Source organism: Malus domestica, chromosome 03, assembly GCF_042453785.1.
Source record: "Malus domestica chromosome 03, GDT2T_hap1".
In the NCBI taxonomy this organism is placed as follows: Eukaryota; Viridiplantae; Streptophyta; class Magnoliopsida; order Rosales; family Rosaceae; genus Malus; species Malus domestica.
In genome coordinates this window covers 23,114,289-23,129,279 of record NC_091663.1, presented here as the reverse complement: position 1 = coordinate 23,129,279, position 14,991 = coordinate 23,114,289, and the positions used below count along the sequence as shown (strand labels likewise).

The 14,991-nt window shown below is 36.8% G+C and overlaps 2 protein-coding genes and 1 long non-coding RNA gene across 8 annotated transcripts; 1 reads left to right on the top strand and 2 right to left on the bottom strand.

The window, feature by feature from the left end:
* Positions 1-409: 409 nt before the first annotated feature.
* Positions 410-2,583, bottom strand: LOC103427282 (uncharacterized). Of its 3 annotated transcripts, none has more exons than XR_011579363.1 (6): positions 2,417-2,574; positions 1,758-1,865; positions 1,404-1,467; positions 1,006-1,088; positions 801-922; positions 410-691 (listed from the first exon to the last, which is right to left on the bottom strand). It is a non-coding gene; the product is annotated as an uncharacterized lncRNA (long non-coding RNA). The 3 variants fall into 3 exon arrangements; XR_011579364.1 differs by having other exon boundaries at positions 1,006-1,039; XR_003774882.2 differs by lacking the exon at positions 1,006-1,088 and having other exon boundaries at positions 2,417-2,583.
* Positions 2,584-2,993: 410 nt separating this feature from the next.
* On the top strand, positions 2,994-7,351 carry LOC103427283 (protein DETOXIFICATION 42). 4 transcript variants are annotated; one of them, XM_070819172.1, is made up of 14 exons: positions 2,994-3,190; positions 3,830-4,042; positions 4,481-4,602; positions 4,684-4,893; positions 5,022-5,212; positions 5,329-5,464; positions 5,570-5,666; positions 5,798-5,898; positions 6,028-6,191; positions 6,372-6,443; positions 6,529-6,645; positions 6,748-6,843; positions 6,950-7,071; positions 7,146-7,351. In XM_070819172.1, the coding sequence occupies exons 2-14, from the start codon at positions 3,966-3,968 to the stop codon at positions 7,186-7,188; spliced, it is 1,548 nt and encodes a 515-aa protein (XP_070675273.1). In that variant the 5' UTR covers positions 2,994-3,190; positions 3,830-3,965; the 3' UTR covers positions 7,189-7,351. The 4 variants fall into 4 exon arrangements, with proteins under 4 accessions (XP_070675273.1, XP_070675275.1, XP_070675276.1 ...); XM_070819174.1 differs by having other exon boundaries at positions 3,018-3,169; XM_070819175.1 differs by having other exon boundaries at positions 3,147-3,319.
* A 796-nt stretch (positions 7,352-8,147) lies between these two features.
* On the bottom strand, positions 8,148-10,817 carry LOC103418965 (zinc finger CCCH domain-containing protein 56-like). The gene has a single exon (XM_017327741.3). It carries the CDS (start codon positions 10,667-10,669, stop codon positions 8,687-8,689), a length of 1,983 nt encoding a protein of 660 aa, XP_017183230.3. The 5' UTR covers positions 10,670-10,817; the 3' UTR covers positions 8,148-8,686.
* Positions 10,818-14,991: the final 4,174 nt, after the last annotated feature.

The window sequence follows — 14,991 nt, the reverse complement described above, 5'->3', positions numbered from 1 at the left end:
GTGTTAAATTTTAACACAAAATGTCTCGAGTTATTAGGAGTGAAACCCTTCACTTATAAGTAGCAATATTTTTTCTGTCATGTTTCAAACCTGGGATTATATTCTTCAACATAAGTTTTAAGTTTTGTACAGCACGTATCATCTCATGTAACAAGTGATGTGTATATGTCAAGTTAGGGGTGGGCACGGGCCGGGCCGGGCCCATTTTTGAAGGGACCGGACCGGACCCGGAATAAAGTGAGACGGGCCGGGCCGAGTCGGGCATTACAAATTTTAAAATAGGAACCGGACCTTACCCGGCCCGGTTGAAACGGGCCGGTTCGGTCCGGGTCAACGGGTCCTCTGTTTTTTTTTTCCTGTTTAAACTTTAAAGCATAGATTGAAATTTAAAAAAAAAAAAAAGCACAGCTACAGTACTGCACAGATTGCAATTGCACAAATTTGCAATCTGTGCAAATTACAATTGCACATATTCAATACATCCAAAATAACGTTATAGCGTCCAACATCTAAAGATCGAATCAACATACAAAATATTCAAAACCGAGAGTCCAAGACATCCAAATTCCAAAGTCCAAAAATCAAATAATTCAAAACAACATAAACATGACATTTTCAATAAATTCCAAATGAACATAGGAAACCACATCCAATTCCAACATCCAAGTTCCAACATCATTCCTCATTGAATCTGTAAGGAAAAATAAAATATAAACTTGATATTATTAACGTCCATCATCATATTATCCTCATTGAATCATTGAAAAGTAAAGCATATTCATTTAAGTTTAAAATATTACCGCAATTCCTTTTCCTTTATTCATTTGAGTTGTTTGATGAGGAGCTTCAATTTCAGCATCACTTGATGGGATGGTTGAGCTTGTAGATATAACATTAGCATTTGCTTTTCTTCTTTTATATTCTACAACAAAGAACAAAAGGATGTTAATTGTAAACAAATTAATATAAAGTTATAGACCAAACTATACAAAACAAAAGAATTACCTTCTAAAACTGCATTTTTAAACAGATTCTAAAACTGCACACAATCAAAACACATAGCTAAGCTCATCACACAGATTCTAAAACTGCACAAAATCAAAACACATAGCTAAGCTCATCACACAACACATAAATACACAGCAGGGAGTTAAACATTGCACATATAGATTCTAAAACTGCATTTTTAAACAGATTCTAAAACTGCACACAATCAAAACACATAGCTAAGCTCATCACACAACACATAAATACACAGCAGAGAGTTAAACACTGCATGTGCAGCAAATGCCTGTGACCCATCCAACCTGCCACGTAAATAAGTTAGGAACCATGATTCCTAACACAAATTGCAAGAATTGTGTTTGAAAACTGCCACTGATGAATGAAATATACGCACAAACCTCCTCTAGCTTTTTTTGACGTCCTCTTGACTCAATGGGGAAGTGCCTTAGCATGATAAACAACCTGAAGTGATAAACAAGTCAAAGTAAACACTTGTTTTATTAAAACCAGAATAAAATTAAAATCCGGAAAACTCAGATGCTTTCTCAGAGATGACAAAAGTCCTTGCTTTCTTAGAGATGACAAAAGTCCTTGCCTTCCACCAAAATCAAAACACATAGCTAAGCTCATCACAAAACTGCACAGTTTCAAAACTGCATTTTACACAAATTCTAAAACTGCACAGTTTCAAAACTGCATTTTACACAGCTCATCAAAGAACTAACTTCTCAAAACTTGTTATCACCACTTACCGATGCTAGAACCCTACACCAAAGGAGAAATGTGTAACATTTGCACAGATTCAAATTCTGTCCTAGCCCTAGCAGATTCACTCATTCACATTTGCACATTCCCAGCCCCTGCAGATTCACAGTCACTCATTCACATTTGCACAGATTCAAATCCCTTAAAAAATAAAACTGTAATGATCCATTATATGAAAAAAATTACAAAACTCATACATAACGGGATTTACTTTTGTCTTGGCTCTCCATTCAACGAATCACAAGATGTTAATCTAGTCTGACAGTACTCAAATCTAGTTCGTAACATTTTGGTTTGTAAGGGTAAGTCATCCTCCAACAAATTAAGGAACAAATATTTGCTCCAGTTAAGAAAGCTTTATTTTCGCAGGGAGACAACTTAAATCAAAACGATGGCCATAAGTCTGAAAAACGCAGGGAGACTACTTGAATCAAAACTAGAAGAAAAAAAAACCCCCAAATCTGAAAAACGCACGCAGTTCTTGTTCTTGATCCAAATTCCAATTAAATTCAAAATTGTCTACCATCAACAAAAAAAACCCAGATCTGAAAAAACGCAAGCAGTTCTCTAATCAATCCTATTATTCATGCTACTGATCCTCTGCATCAACAAAAATAAAATTCGGAGAAGTAGACAGTAGACTTACAGTAGCCGGCGAAGTAACGGATGTCGTCGAGGTCGAAGGATGGTTGGATGGGTGGTGGTGGAGTCGTTGTGTTGGTCGCGGCGGTGGTGATGGGAGTTCTCTGGGATGTCGTCGGAGTCGAGGGAGTCGATGGAGTGACGGTGGAGAGGTGGGCGTGGGAATGAGAGAGTGAGAGACTGAAACTGATTTGGAAACCTAGGTTACAAATTAATGGTTCAGATTGGATGATAGATTATCATTCAATCTTAACCGTTGATTATAATTGGAAACGGGTCGGTCCGGGGCCCCGTTTTTCTAAGGTTTAGGAACCGGCCCACCCCGTAAATAACCATGGCCCGGCCCGCCCCGCCCTGTTTGTTCCCAAAAAAAGAAGGACCCGGCCCGTACCCGCCCCGAACCTACATTACCCGCCCCGACCCGCGGTTCCTCTACCCGTTTGCCCACCCCTATGTCAAGTCGATTAATGAATTAATTGTATAAGATGGAAGTCCAACCATAATATATTTACACGTGGCCACCTATTGGCCAAGAAGAACCTACTTCAAGACATCAATGAAGCCCGAATAAAGGGACTTATGCAAAAGAGTCTTTGTGCTTGATTACACAAATAAAACTAAGTTATTTATTTATAACACTAGCAGAAAAGTAATAGTGTAAATATGAATTTTGGAAGAGAAGAGCTTAAATGCTAGCTCTGAAAGCGCTCTCTCTCTCCCTCCCTCCCTCTAACGTACAGAAGAAGAGCCTGCCCCAGTTGGTGTTTCTGTTGTGGAGGTCCTTTTCTCTCATGGAATTTGGAATTTGGATTTAAATAGCCTTCTTCAATACACACACACATACACACACAGTTGCTTTTCAAGTTTCAAAGCTCAAGTAAATGAAAGTTTCAAGGTTCAAAAGTCAGTGAGTTTTGGTTTTCATGTGTAAATTTCTTTTAGTTCTTTTTTTCTTCTTTGACAAGCTTTAAATTCCTATCTTTAAATTCTCTTGAATTTAATTTTTCTTATAGACTGAGGTTTTTTTTTTTTTCCTTTAAATTAGAGCGATATCCGAAGAATTATGTAGAATATGATGTTTTAATTTAATCTAAACTAGGGGAAGGATTCAGAGCACACTGTTCTAGCCACCTTGGCTCTGCCCTCGTTTGCCTAGACTGAGAAATTGGCTGGTGTTTAGTTTCCAAAGCTAATGTCTAGAAGACTTTCATTTGATTGTTTTGTTTTTAATTGGAATGTTTTGAAACTGTTACAAGTCTTTGAGTTTGAATGTTTGTTTTGAAGGATGGGAATTTCAAGCGTTGAAACGTTTTGGAACCCAACTTTCTTTTAGTCTACTTTATTTGGTGCTTCATCTGTGACTTTTTGGGTTTGCAAGAAACACGAGTTATGAATTGACAGATACTATAATCTTCAGGGTCTGGAGCACAATTTGTGAATTCTCGTCTATCGATTTTATCGCCATTGCTTTGATAATTCTGCTTCCAATAAGCACCTAGTTCTGTAACCACATCCCAGTGAAAAATAAATTCATTGAATCGGCTATCGAACCGATGGCAGAAGAAGATGGTTCATATTCATATGGGAACACAAGGAAAAGTCCTATCTGCATTTTCTTTAAGGATTGCAGGTATATTATTTCGATCGATTTTATGCATTTTACATTCCTTTTCCCTGTTTAGGAGCCACCTTGGTTTGTAATTAAAGCTTTTGTTAAACTGAACCTAGCAGAAAAGCAGTGAAAAGTACTTTCTATAAGCAACGCGAGCTTTTTACTCACAACCATTGGCTGTTGTGATTTTATTATCCATGGCTAGACCAGCTTGACCTTCTTACGTCTGATATCTTTGCTCCAAGAGCCATATTTTCCAAATGATTTTATTATTGCAATTAGGAGAAAGTAGTTATCATCTCCTTTCCTGACAAATCATGTAGTCCTGCAATTTGCTCGATTAATAAAGTTAAGTGAATTGTAATTACAATTGAAACGACCGAAAAAGATTGTATGTGAATTAATGTATATAGATGGTCTAATCTAATGCTTGGATTCTCTCTCTTTTATGTCTAGATGTGTTCTTAATTTGGACAAACTTGGTTTAGAAATAGCGTCAATTGCATTGCCTGCGGCGCTGGCTTTGACAGCTGATCCAATTGCTTCTCTGGTCGACACAGCATTCATTGGTCAAATAGGTACTTTTCTTTCTTTTTAGTTTTTTGTTTTCAACATTCGTATGTTCTTTGATCTGAAATGAATTATCTTAATGTTTAAAGGTCCAGTGGAGCTTGCTGCTGTAGGAGTTTCTATTGCTCTATTTAATCAAGCATCAAGAATTGCAATATTCCCACTTGTTAGTGTCACAACATCTTTTGTTGCTGAAGAAGATACTATTGGAACAGTGAGTCCCGAGGCAAAGGACAGCGATTACCTGGAAACAGGTTCATCAATTAATGATGAAATGAAACAGTTGATACCAGAAAGCGGTATGCTCCATATCTTTTTCCTAATGTACTTCGTATGCAGTGTGTACAGACTTACAGAATGTGATTGCATTAAGTTTGGAAATGCTTCTTACTTGATAGTTTTATTTTTCGTCAATGTTATTTCTCAGATGCCACTCAAAATGCATACAACTCAAAATCCGTTGCTACAAGCTTTGAAATAGTTACAACCGATCATCAGAAAAGGTATATCCCATCAGCGTCATCAGCAATGGTTATCGGCAGCATCCTTGGCCTCATCCAAGCCATATTCCTCATATCTGGAGCAAAACCTCTATTGAACTTTATGGGAGTCGGTTCTGTAAGCTAATTATTTTCTTTTTGGCATATGGTTTTACTTAAATAATTTTTTGTATCAAACGCTAAAATGCTGTGTACTCTAATTTCTAATAATAAAAGGAACTATTGTTCGTTTAGGATTCCCCTATGCTAAAACCTGCACAGCAGTACTTGATGCTGAGATCGCTCGGTGCTCCTGCAGTTCTTCTTTCACTGGCTATGCAAGGGATCTTCCGTGGGTTGAAGGATACAAAAACTCCTTTATACGCCACTGGTATACCTTAACGCTGTTAAACTTTAGCTTCTGACTGCATCTATTTCACCAGAATTAAACAGTCTTCAGCTTCTTCTAATCCATAAATTATCTGTTTGAATTTAGTGGCAGGAGATGCAACAAATATAATATTGGATCCAATATTTATTTTTGTTTTCCATCTGGGTGTCACCGGTGCGGCTATTGCTCATGTTATATCTCAGTAAGTGTTATCTAACTCCTTTCCCAAGTTTCATGTTTGTGTTCAGTCCTGTTGTCTTGGTGTGCTTTCTCTGGAATTCTACATTGTATGCCAGCTTTGCCTGTTATCAATAAAATGGTCATCCTACGCAGGTACTTGATATGTTTCATACTCCTGTGGAGATTAATGGCTCAAGTCAATCTATTACCCCCAAGTATCAAACATCTCCAATTCAGTCGATTTCTTAAAAATGGTGAGATTTTATTCTGTAATCCTTGGGCCTTGCTTTTAGTGACCCAAAAACATTGGAAGTGTTTGTTAAAAGATAGTTAGCGTAGCGTTAATTATGAAGTTTATCCCCATTAGTCTTTCTTTACTCCAGGTTTTCTGTTATTAATGAGGGTCATTGCTGTTACATTCTGTGTGACTCTGGCTGCATCGTTGGCTGCACGTCAGGGATCGACACCCATGGCTGCATTTCAAGTCTGCTTGCAGGTCTGGTTGGCAACTTCCCTTCTAGCTGATGGGCTGGCTGTTGCTGGACAGGTCGGAGATCATTTCGTTAATGCTTGAAACTACTCAATACTGATATTTACTAAATTAGGCAGATAACCAGTAGAGTTCTATAGTAAATAGATAGAAAGATCAACTTCTAGGCTGTTAAGTTTGGTTAGAACTGATGATGATCAACTGCCTTCGTGCTGAAATTTCCTGCTCCGCTTTCAGGCCATACTTGCAAGTGCATTTGCCAAAAAAGACTACGATAAGGCTGCAGCCACTGCATCCCGAGTGCTACAGGTGTGTAAAAAATTTCAAAGAATCAAGTACAGATTTCATATGATGTCAGTTTCTCCAAATATTCGTAACTGCGTTTAAACTGCAGCTGGGATTGGTTTTGGGTTTGATGCTCGCTGCCATACTCGGAGTGGGGTTGCAGTATGGAGCAAGATTATTCACAAAAGATGCCAATGTGCTACATCTCATTGGCATAGGCATTCCAGTAAGTCCCCTTGTCTCGAAACAGAACACAATGTTTGACTTACACTTCTTCAATCCTAAATGGCATTTCGATTTGAACTAACAGTCTTCAATCCAAAACCAGTTTGTTGCAGCTACTCAGCCCATCAATGCCTTGGCATTTGTTTTCGACGGTGTCAACTTTGGAGCATCTGATTTCGTGTACTCAGCTTTTTCCATGGCAAGTCTTTAGTCCCCTTCTTGTAATACAAGTAATTATGTGGGCTAATTAGCCAAATTTAGTTCCTTGGGATACAAGTTAACTTGATGATCACCATTCTCTCCAGGTTATGGTGGCTATTGTCAGCATCTTAGTTCTGTTTGTACTCTCCTATACCAATGGATTCATTGGAATCTGGGTTGCTTTGACCATCTATATGAGTCTTCGGACATTTGCCGGATTTTGGAGGTATAATCTTACAGTTTTTGCCCGCGCAAACACAAAAAAATCCCATAACTTACAATATTGGTATGCAATTGCAGGATAGGAACAGGAACAGGACCCTGGGAATTCCTCCGCGCATAAATGCGAACCGGTTTTACTCATTCGAAAGTTCAACAGTTTTTTTTTCGCTTCCATTCGTTGCTGCTACCGATTTCATTTACATGAAGATAAATCATACAAAAACCATATCTGCGTGTAACTTACAATGTTGGGGAAAATCCCTGATCAAATATTTCGCAACGCATTTGTTTTTGTACAAGTTTTTTAGTGTAGTTTGAGAAAGGACTGCACATTCTCTGCATATTTCTCACACAATTGCATCCATGGTGACTGAACAGCCAAATTGAAAGTGAACTTAATTTCATGTAATTGAAATATTAATCAAGATAGGAATAAATCACAGAGAAATTCAAGTGCTAACGCAGAAGAAAACCGGGTTATCAATCTAGCGTTACTTCTGTATTCAATGTTGAAAAAATGTAACGAGCTTGAATACCCAACACAAAGAAAGTAAAATAAATCATTTCATAAGTGGTCCAGCATCAAATTTAATCTCAAAGAAAAGAGAAAAAAAAATGAACAAATCCATACAAAAAATAAAGCAACTTTCCACTTATCCTAATCAAAAACCAACTTCCCACCTATCCAAATCAAAAAGCCCTAACCCACCAAACTTCCTATTGGAATCCACCTCACCACCAGATTCTCATAACAAGGAAACTGACGAAAGTAGAGGAAAAGCAATGCAGGGACAATCAAAGATAGGAAAGAACCAAGTGTACCACACTCTTATCACCATCTGCCTCTGCAATAATTTATTTAAAGATTCTAAGTTGCTCAGAGTTTTAATCGTTAGATCTTGGTAACCGTATCTTTGATCAAGAATCCAACGATTGAAAACTCCAGAGTATAGAATACTCCAAAGTACAATAGAAAATTGCATCAGGTGCAAATTGCACCATCTTTCACTTTCTTGAAAGAATATGTTCCACTTTGTTCACCGGAACTAATCCAAAGCAATTAAAAAAAGAGCACACAACTCAGGAAAAATAAATAAATATATTTATTTCTTAATTTCATTACGGTATCAAAGATGCGTCTGACATTGGAAGAAAGAAAAAAGTTGCTCAAAATAATATAAACAAAAAATGGTAGAACAAGAGCTTCTGCAGTTTTGCTTTTATATAACAAATAATTTAAGGGTAAAAAAGAAATTTAAATACTTAAGTAATGATAGACTTGGGACTTGAGAGAGAAGATCCTTCACCTGGGTTGGTCTTCTCATAGAGTTTTATTTGTGAGGATCGACTTTCCCGGTCTAGATTTATTATTGAGTAGGTTTGTTTGGGCTCTTGCTTTTAGCCCCGTTTTTCAACCAAAAAAAAAAATGAATGGTTCTTTTCTGTAGACTTTGTTCAGTACCCTCCTTCTATTGTTACTGTTACCAACCCACTCAAGAATTTGTATTTCTGTTGTAACTACCTCCGACTCCAAGCCCAGTAAAAATGATTTCGTTTTCACTCAGCAACATGGTAAACCTGCAACTGCTCAATCCCTGCTTTGGAAACTGCATGACGTTTCAATTAGAACACTCGATAGGTAGCAGTGTGCCTGATTCTGGAACAGATGTTATTTCCTTTGCATCAGATGGTGATTCCTTCACCAGAGATTGAATCCATGAAACATCAGGCTCGTTGACATTGTGTTCTGTATAACTTAATTTGCTTAAATGACCTGGCTCATCTGTTTGAACAGACCAATCTAGTTTTGCACTGCTAGACTCCCATTTTGACATAGACATAGGGGAACCAACACCATTGGATCCAGCATCACATGAGTTGGGGCTGTATAGCGGCTTCTGCTTCTCTTGCTGAGCAAGAGTAGAGACCCTAGTGCCTATTGGAGAAAGAGGCTCCATGCTTCGAGGTGACATCATCCTCAGTGAGGAAAGACCAAATGGAACTTGCAAGAGATTCTGGTCAACCATCCTTGGAGAGAACACATTTGTTCTGATAGGAGATAACATTGATTGTTGCTGGTGGAGTTGATTGCGAACAATAGATATTTTTGAGGATGAGAAAGCAGATGAGTTTGCAAGTTGGTCAGCAAATCGAGGGGATGAGAGATGGGAAGCGAAAACATCATTGAGATTTGAAGGTGTCAAGGTTTCTTGACGGCGAGGATGACTCATTGAGGAAGCACTGATGTATGAATGCGAGAAGGAAGACCCATCATGAAATGATTGCTGTTGTTGCATTTCAAAATTATGCAACATGTTAACCTCCTCGGTAGGAACATTATTTGCATTAAAAGAAGATCTCAGACGACTTGCCTGAATATTGCTGCCTGGTAGATACAAACCGGGGATATATTGTTGAGGCCATGCCATGGAAGAGTCGAAAATACCATCATGAAGAGACATGGGAGGAGTAAAAGGAGGTGACATGGCCTCCACAGCTTTGGTCGAGCCAGGCAGCACGTTCAAAGTTGCAGCCATGTCCATGAAAGCAGCAGCAGAGGTTGCTGAATGAGGGGATGGCATGGCAGATCCAGTAGAAACATACAAGGGTCGCATTTCCTCAGGTTTGTGGGCAAAGAAGCAAACCTGACGCAAGCAACTCATGCCATCTTTGCAGAGTCGAGTCTTATACTGTGCTGGATGAAGCCAGCACTCAAAAACCCCATGAGCATATTCACATAAATCTCCACGTCTACATGTCCCCTTGCGAAAATCCAAGCATGGCATACAACTATACTGGAACTTTCTCGGGTCTCTTCTCCTTGCATTCTCACCAGGATGCACAAAAGGGCATTCAGTCCAATCATGTGAATATGCTCGCGAACAAGGCCGGATCTTGAATGAAAACATTCGAAACTCATCTGTGGCATAAATGTTATCCTTGATGTTGGGAAGTGACAGATCAAAAGGGTGTTCTTTCTTTTCAGGTGTAGAAGAACCATGTATGTCATAAGTGTTACATGTTGAATCAGGGATTGATGATAGCAAGGAATTATTTGTCGGAGTCGTTGAAAGAAATGGTGAACTAAATCCAAAACTAACACTTAAAGCATGGACTGAACCACCATATTGTAAGAGCTCTTGAAGCACAACCTTCAGATTGGAACAATTCAGAGGAGCAACAATAACATCTAAAGGGAAACATCCGTTGGCATCAGTAGCATTGGGATCCGCACCAGCCTGCAGAAGAACCTTCACAGTTTCAACAGCTTTTTCAGACCCACCAGACACAGCACAGTGAAGGGCAGTGGTCTTATCTGGGCCGAGAGAGAGGATTACATCCGCCTTTGAAAGAGAGAGAATCAGTTTCACAACGTCAACACTACCATACTTAGAAGCAACCATTAACGGAGTCCTACACTCAAGAACCATTCGTCTTGAAGCGCCATGGCGACCATACCAAAGTCCAATCTCATTAACAACATGCAAAAGACAATACAGAATCATATCCTTATCACATTTGAAAACAAATTTGGAATCGTAATATGATATGGATTCCTCAACAAAAATCCTTTTGAAAAGGAGAAAATAAGATACCCTCATCTGCAAGAGGAATAAATCAGTAATACAAGAGACTTGAGACTAGAACTGTTAAGGAAGAACAGGAAGTCATTAACTGTTGTTTACCAATATGAAAACAAAAATTACCAGAAATTACAATTTGCTTAACATAAAAAGCCCCAGAAAATTCCAAGGTTGAAAGCAAAATCACTAGAAAATCTCATTGTGAAAAGAATATCTTCTTTTTTAAGAAATAAAATTCTTTAAAGAAAGCCAAAATCTTCCATTTAAATCCGGCTATCAATTGCACAAAAAAGTTATGAAATTTATAAAATAATTAAAAGGAAAAAGAAAAAGATGATAAGAAATTTGTGCTCTGCTTAGTAAGTTGAACTTTGAATTATATGATGATGGGTTCTTTTTTTCTGCCTTCTCTCCCGCCATGATATCAGTTTTTGTCGGTTAAAAAAAATTCAAATTTTAAATATTTTTCATTTTCCTACATTTTCTCAGCAACCAGACAGAAAATAAGCGACCATCAAATACAATGTAACCAAAGATTGAAATCATCTACATACAAACGCCATCTCAAATTTCAAAATTTGAATACCATCAACTCAAATAAACACTATAATTTCCCATCTGAAATCATAAATCAATATAGATGAATGAAAAACAAATAAAACGAAGATGGACTTACAAAACAAAGGGCATATAAATTAGTAGGTATATGCAATTAGAACCAATGGAGCCGTCATTGTAGGTCACCAATAAGAAATAAGTACGTTATCATTATCTACAACTGCATCATTTAGTTTAAAGAATTTGATCTCCCTAGCATTACCTATATTTTATTATTTATAATATAAAAAGTTGGTTAAGTGCGAATAACTACTCAATCTTTTGAGATGATTTCAAATTAATCTAAATTTCTTAAAATATGTTAAATAACTGCTCCAAGTTTTGAAAATTTGGATTTGCTAGGTCAACGGCGTTAAGTGATGATTTTTGCTATGTCCCAACCTACAAATAAGAACTATTCACGAATTAGGGTGTGAGCCACATCTTAAATTCTATAACCAAGACATGATAAGGAAAAATTAAAATAATAGCTATATGTAACTGAAACACAATACATCATATAACAAATTTTACATAATCTTGAGTTTACTACATAAATTTTCTCGAAACGCAGCAAAAGAAAACTAGTGCACAAATTACATCACAACCGAATAAAAATAATAATTGAAATAAGTAATTCTTGCAAATAAATAAATATGTGCAATGAGATGTGTGAATGTACTCACTCCCTTCTAATCTCGCTAACACATACCCAAGGCCTGCATGTTCCATACCATGCTTATTTCACTTGGCTATGAATACCTTAGAATATGAGTTAACTCCTGTTCATCCCTTAAGCCCAAATTTTATAATTAAATTCTCAATTTCACTTTGTTATATAGGCACTTCCCCCGAAGCCTAGTTGCATTCAAGTTCTTCACGCAACGTTTGACATATACAAGATTTCATTATTTTATAATCAACCAATTTGTATACTCAAGCCATTTCCCCCAACGCCTGACATTTACAAGATTCATTGTTTTATATTCAAGGCATTCTTCATCCCTTGAATATCCTCACAACTCAACTCTCTTTCTTGCTTTGCAATGCATATGTATATGTCATATTCACATAGATATCAATAATCACATTTTCTCTAACAAGCTTTCAAGTTTCAACATAAATCAAACTGATTAGTAACAAGAGTAATATAATCATAATATCAACAACAAAGTAATAATCTTTTATTTTTTTGTCAAACGATAGATATTATTACATTATATGTTAAATTTTAGACACCAACGGGGTTTGAACCCACGCCTTCATGCAAGGGCTCAACTCTTTTTCACCACTGTGGTAAAATGTCACTTGCCAAAGTAATAATCTTTAACAACACAAATGATAAACAATACATTACCATTTCTCCTTTTTATTGTTTTCAATTTCATTTCCTCCCTCTTGTTCTCTTCCTTCCTTCGCCACTTTCCCTTTCTCTGCTTTAATGTAGCTGAAATTCTAAATATGTAATATGAGTCGAATTGCTGAAAAACTTCCGTGAAAGTGAGCGACAGAAAACCGGAGATGTTGGCCATGCAAAGAGGATGGTCAAGAAGGCTAGCTCAACCATACATCTGCTGTTCGAACTGGCATACAAGTCAACATATAGATTGGATTGTTGTGATTTTTGGATATGTTATACAAGAGATGATAAGGAGAAACTTTTATAAAGGAAGTATTTCTGTTTGAGCTAAGGAAGTTGGAGTTTTTAAGCTCCAAAGATGACTGCAGGATTTTCTGTGAGACTTTCAAGGTTGTGATAGTATTTCGAGGATCTGGAATGAATGGACCGTTGGATCTTTCTGTGATTTGGATATGTTATGGTAAATAGGATAAGTAACAACTTCTATGAAGAGAGTAGTTTGATTTGAATAAGAAAAAATTGATTTTTGATGTTGAATATTTTAAAAATATATATATAATAATATATTATATATATAATAATATATATATATGGGGATGTTTGACGGGAAGTTGGGTCATTGACCCAACAATTATATCTTTTCAAATTAGCATTGTAACCTTTTGCTAATACCCAACGGTTGCTGCATGTTTTACAACATATATGATCTTTGGGTAATTGGTGTTTGTATTAGATATGTCCATTGGACATAATGAAGCAATGTGTTGTATCCCATGGTGAAAAGACATACTCAAATCAAAGGATGTGTCTAAAGGGTGTAATTCTCTCTATATATAGTGGTAACATTAGTAGAAAAGAATCATTCAGAAATTTGTTGTCTACATAATTTCTTTGCTCTCTTTTCTCTCTTCATCACATTCATACAATTTCTTTCTAGTTATTTCTAAGGGAATATAATTCGGTTTTGCTAATCGAATATTCCATACTTTGTTGTATCTTGGAAGTGATTTGCCAAGAACCCTTTAGCAAACTCATTCGAGTGAGGGGCAAATAACACTTTAAGGAAACGATTCAAGTCGTACCTCAAAGTCATTATTCGGATTATTCTCCATATTTCTATATTTAATCTAACAATCTTAAAGTGTTATTTTCGTTATGGATAACAAATCTGATAACATGGCTTTAAAGATTATCAATCAAGATGTCTACAAGTTAGACAAATTTGATGGATCAAATTTCACCCGATGGAAGGACAAGATGCGTTTCACGCTTACTGTTCTAAATGTCATATATGTGTTGGACCCGAAATTGGAGCCTATTCGTGAACCAAGTGACAAAGACTCGGACAATATAGTTGCCGATCGAAAGAAGCGTGAAGAAGATGAATTGGTATATCGAGGACACATCTTGGGCACATTATCTGATCGTTTATATGACCTGTATGCACACATTCAATCTCCAAAGGAAATTTGGGAAGCACTTGAACACAAGTACACAACGGAAAAAAGAGGTACCGATAAAATTTTAATGTTCAAATATTATGAATTCACTGTGTTTGATAACAAACCCATCCTAGACCAAGTTCATGAATTATTGGTCTTGGTTTCAAAGCTTCGTGAACTTAAAATAGTTATTCCGGATCCTATGATAGTTGGGGCTATTATGGCAAAATTACCCCAAACATGGAATAACTATAGAAAGAAACTTCTACACATGGTGGAAGATATTAGTTTAGAGAATTTGCAAAAGGGTATTCAAATTGAAGAGGAAACTCGAAATCATGATAAGAATTTTGCAAATCAAGATTTCTCTAAAGTTCACATTGTCGAAGGAAACAAATATAAAAAGAACTTCAAAGTCAAAATTGACAAAAGGAAGTTTAAGAAGACCAATTCCAACAACAATCAAAAGAATGCAAATGGTGTATGCTACCATTGTGGAAAGAAAGGCCATTACATTCGTGATTGTAGACACAGAAAAGCAAGTGAGGAATATGCCAATAAGACCAATAGCGCAAATATGGTGGAAAACTCTGGAATTGATAACATTGTTGCAATGGTATCAATGATGCATATTGGCATGATTACCGAACTGAATATGGCAGCGGTAATAAAATCCTCCGATTGGTGGCTCGACTCAGGGGCTACTATACATGTGTGCAATGACAATGCACAATTCAAGACATATGAAGCATCAACGGACAATCAAGAAGTTTTAATGGGGAATCATAATTCCGCCAAAGTTCTAGGAAAAGGAACCGTTGAACTTCAATTTACTTCTGGGAAGAAATTGACGTTGCTTAATGTACTGCATGTTCCAGAAATTAGAAAGAATCTTGTGTCTGCAAATTTATTATGTAAGAACGGTATAAAGACTGTTCTAG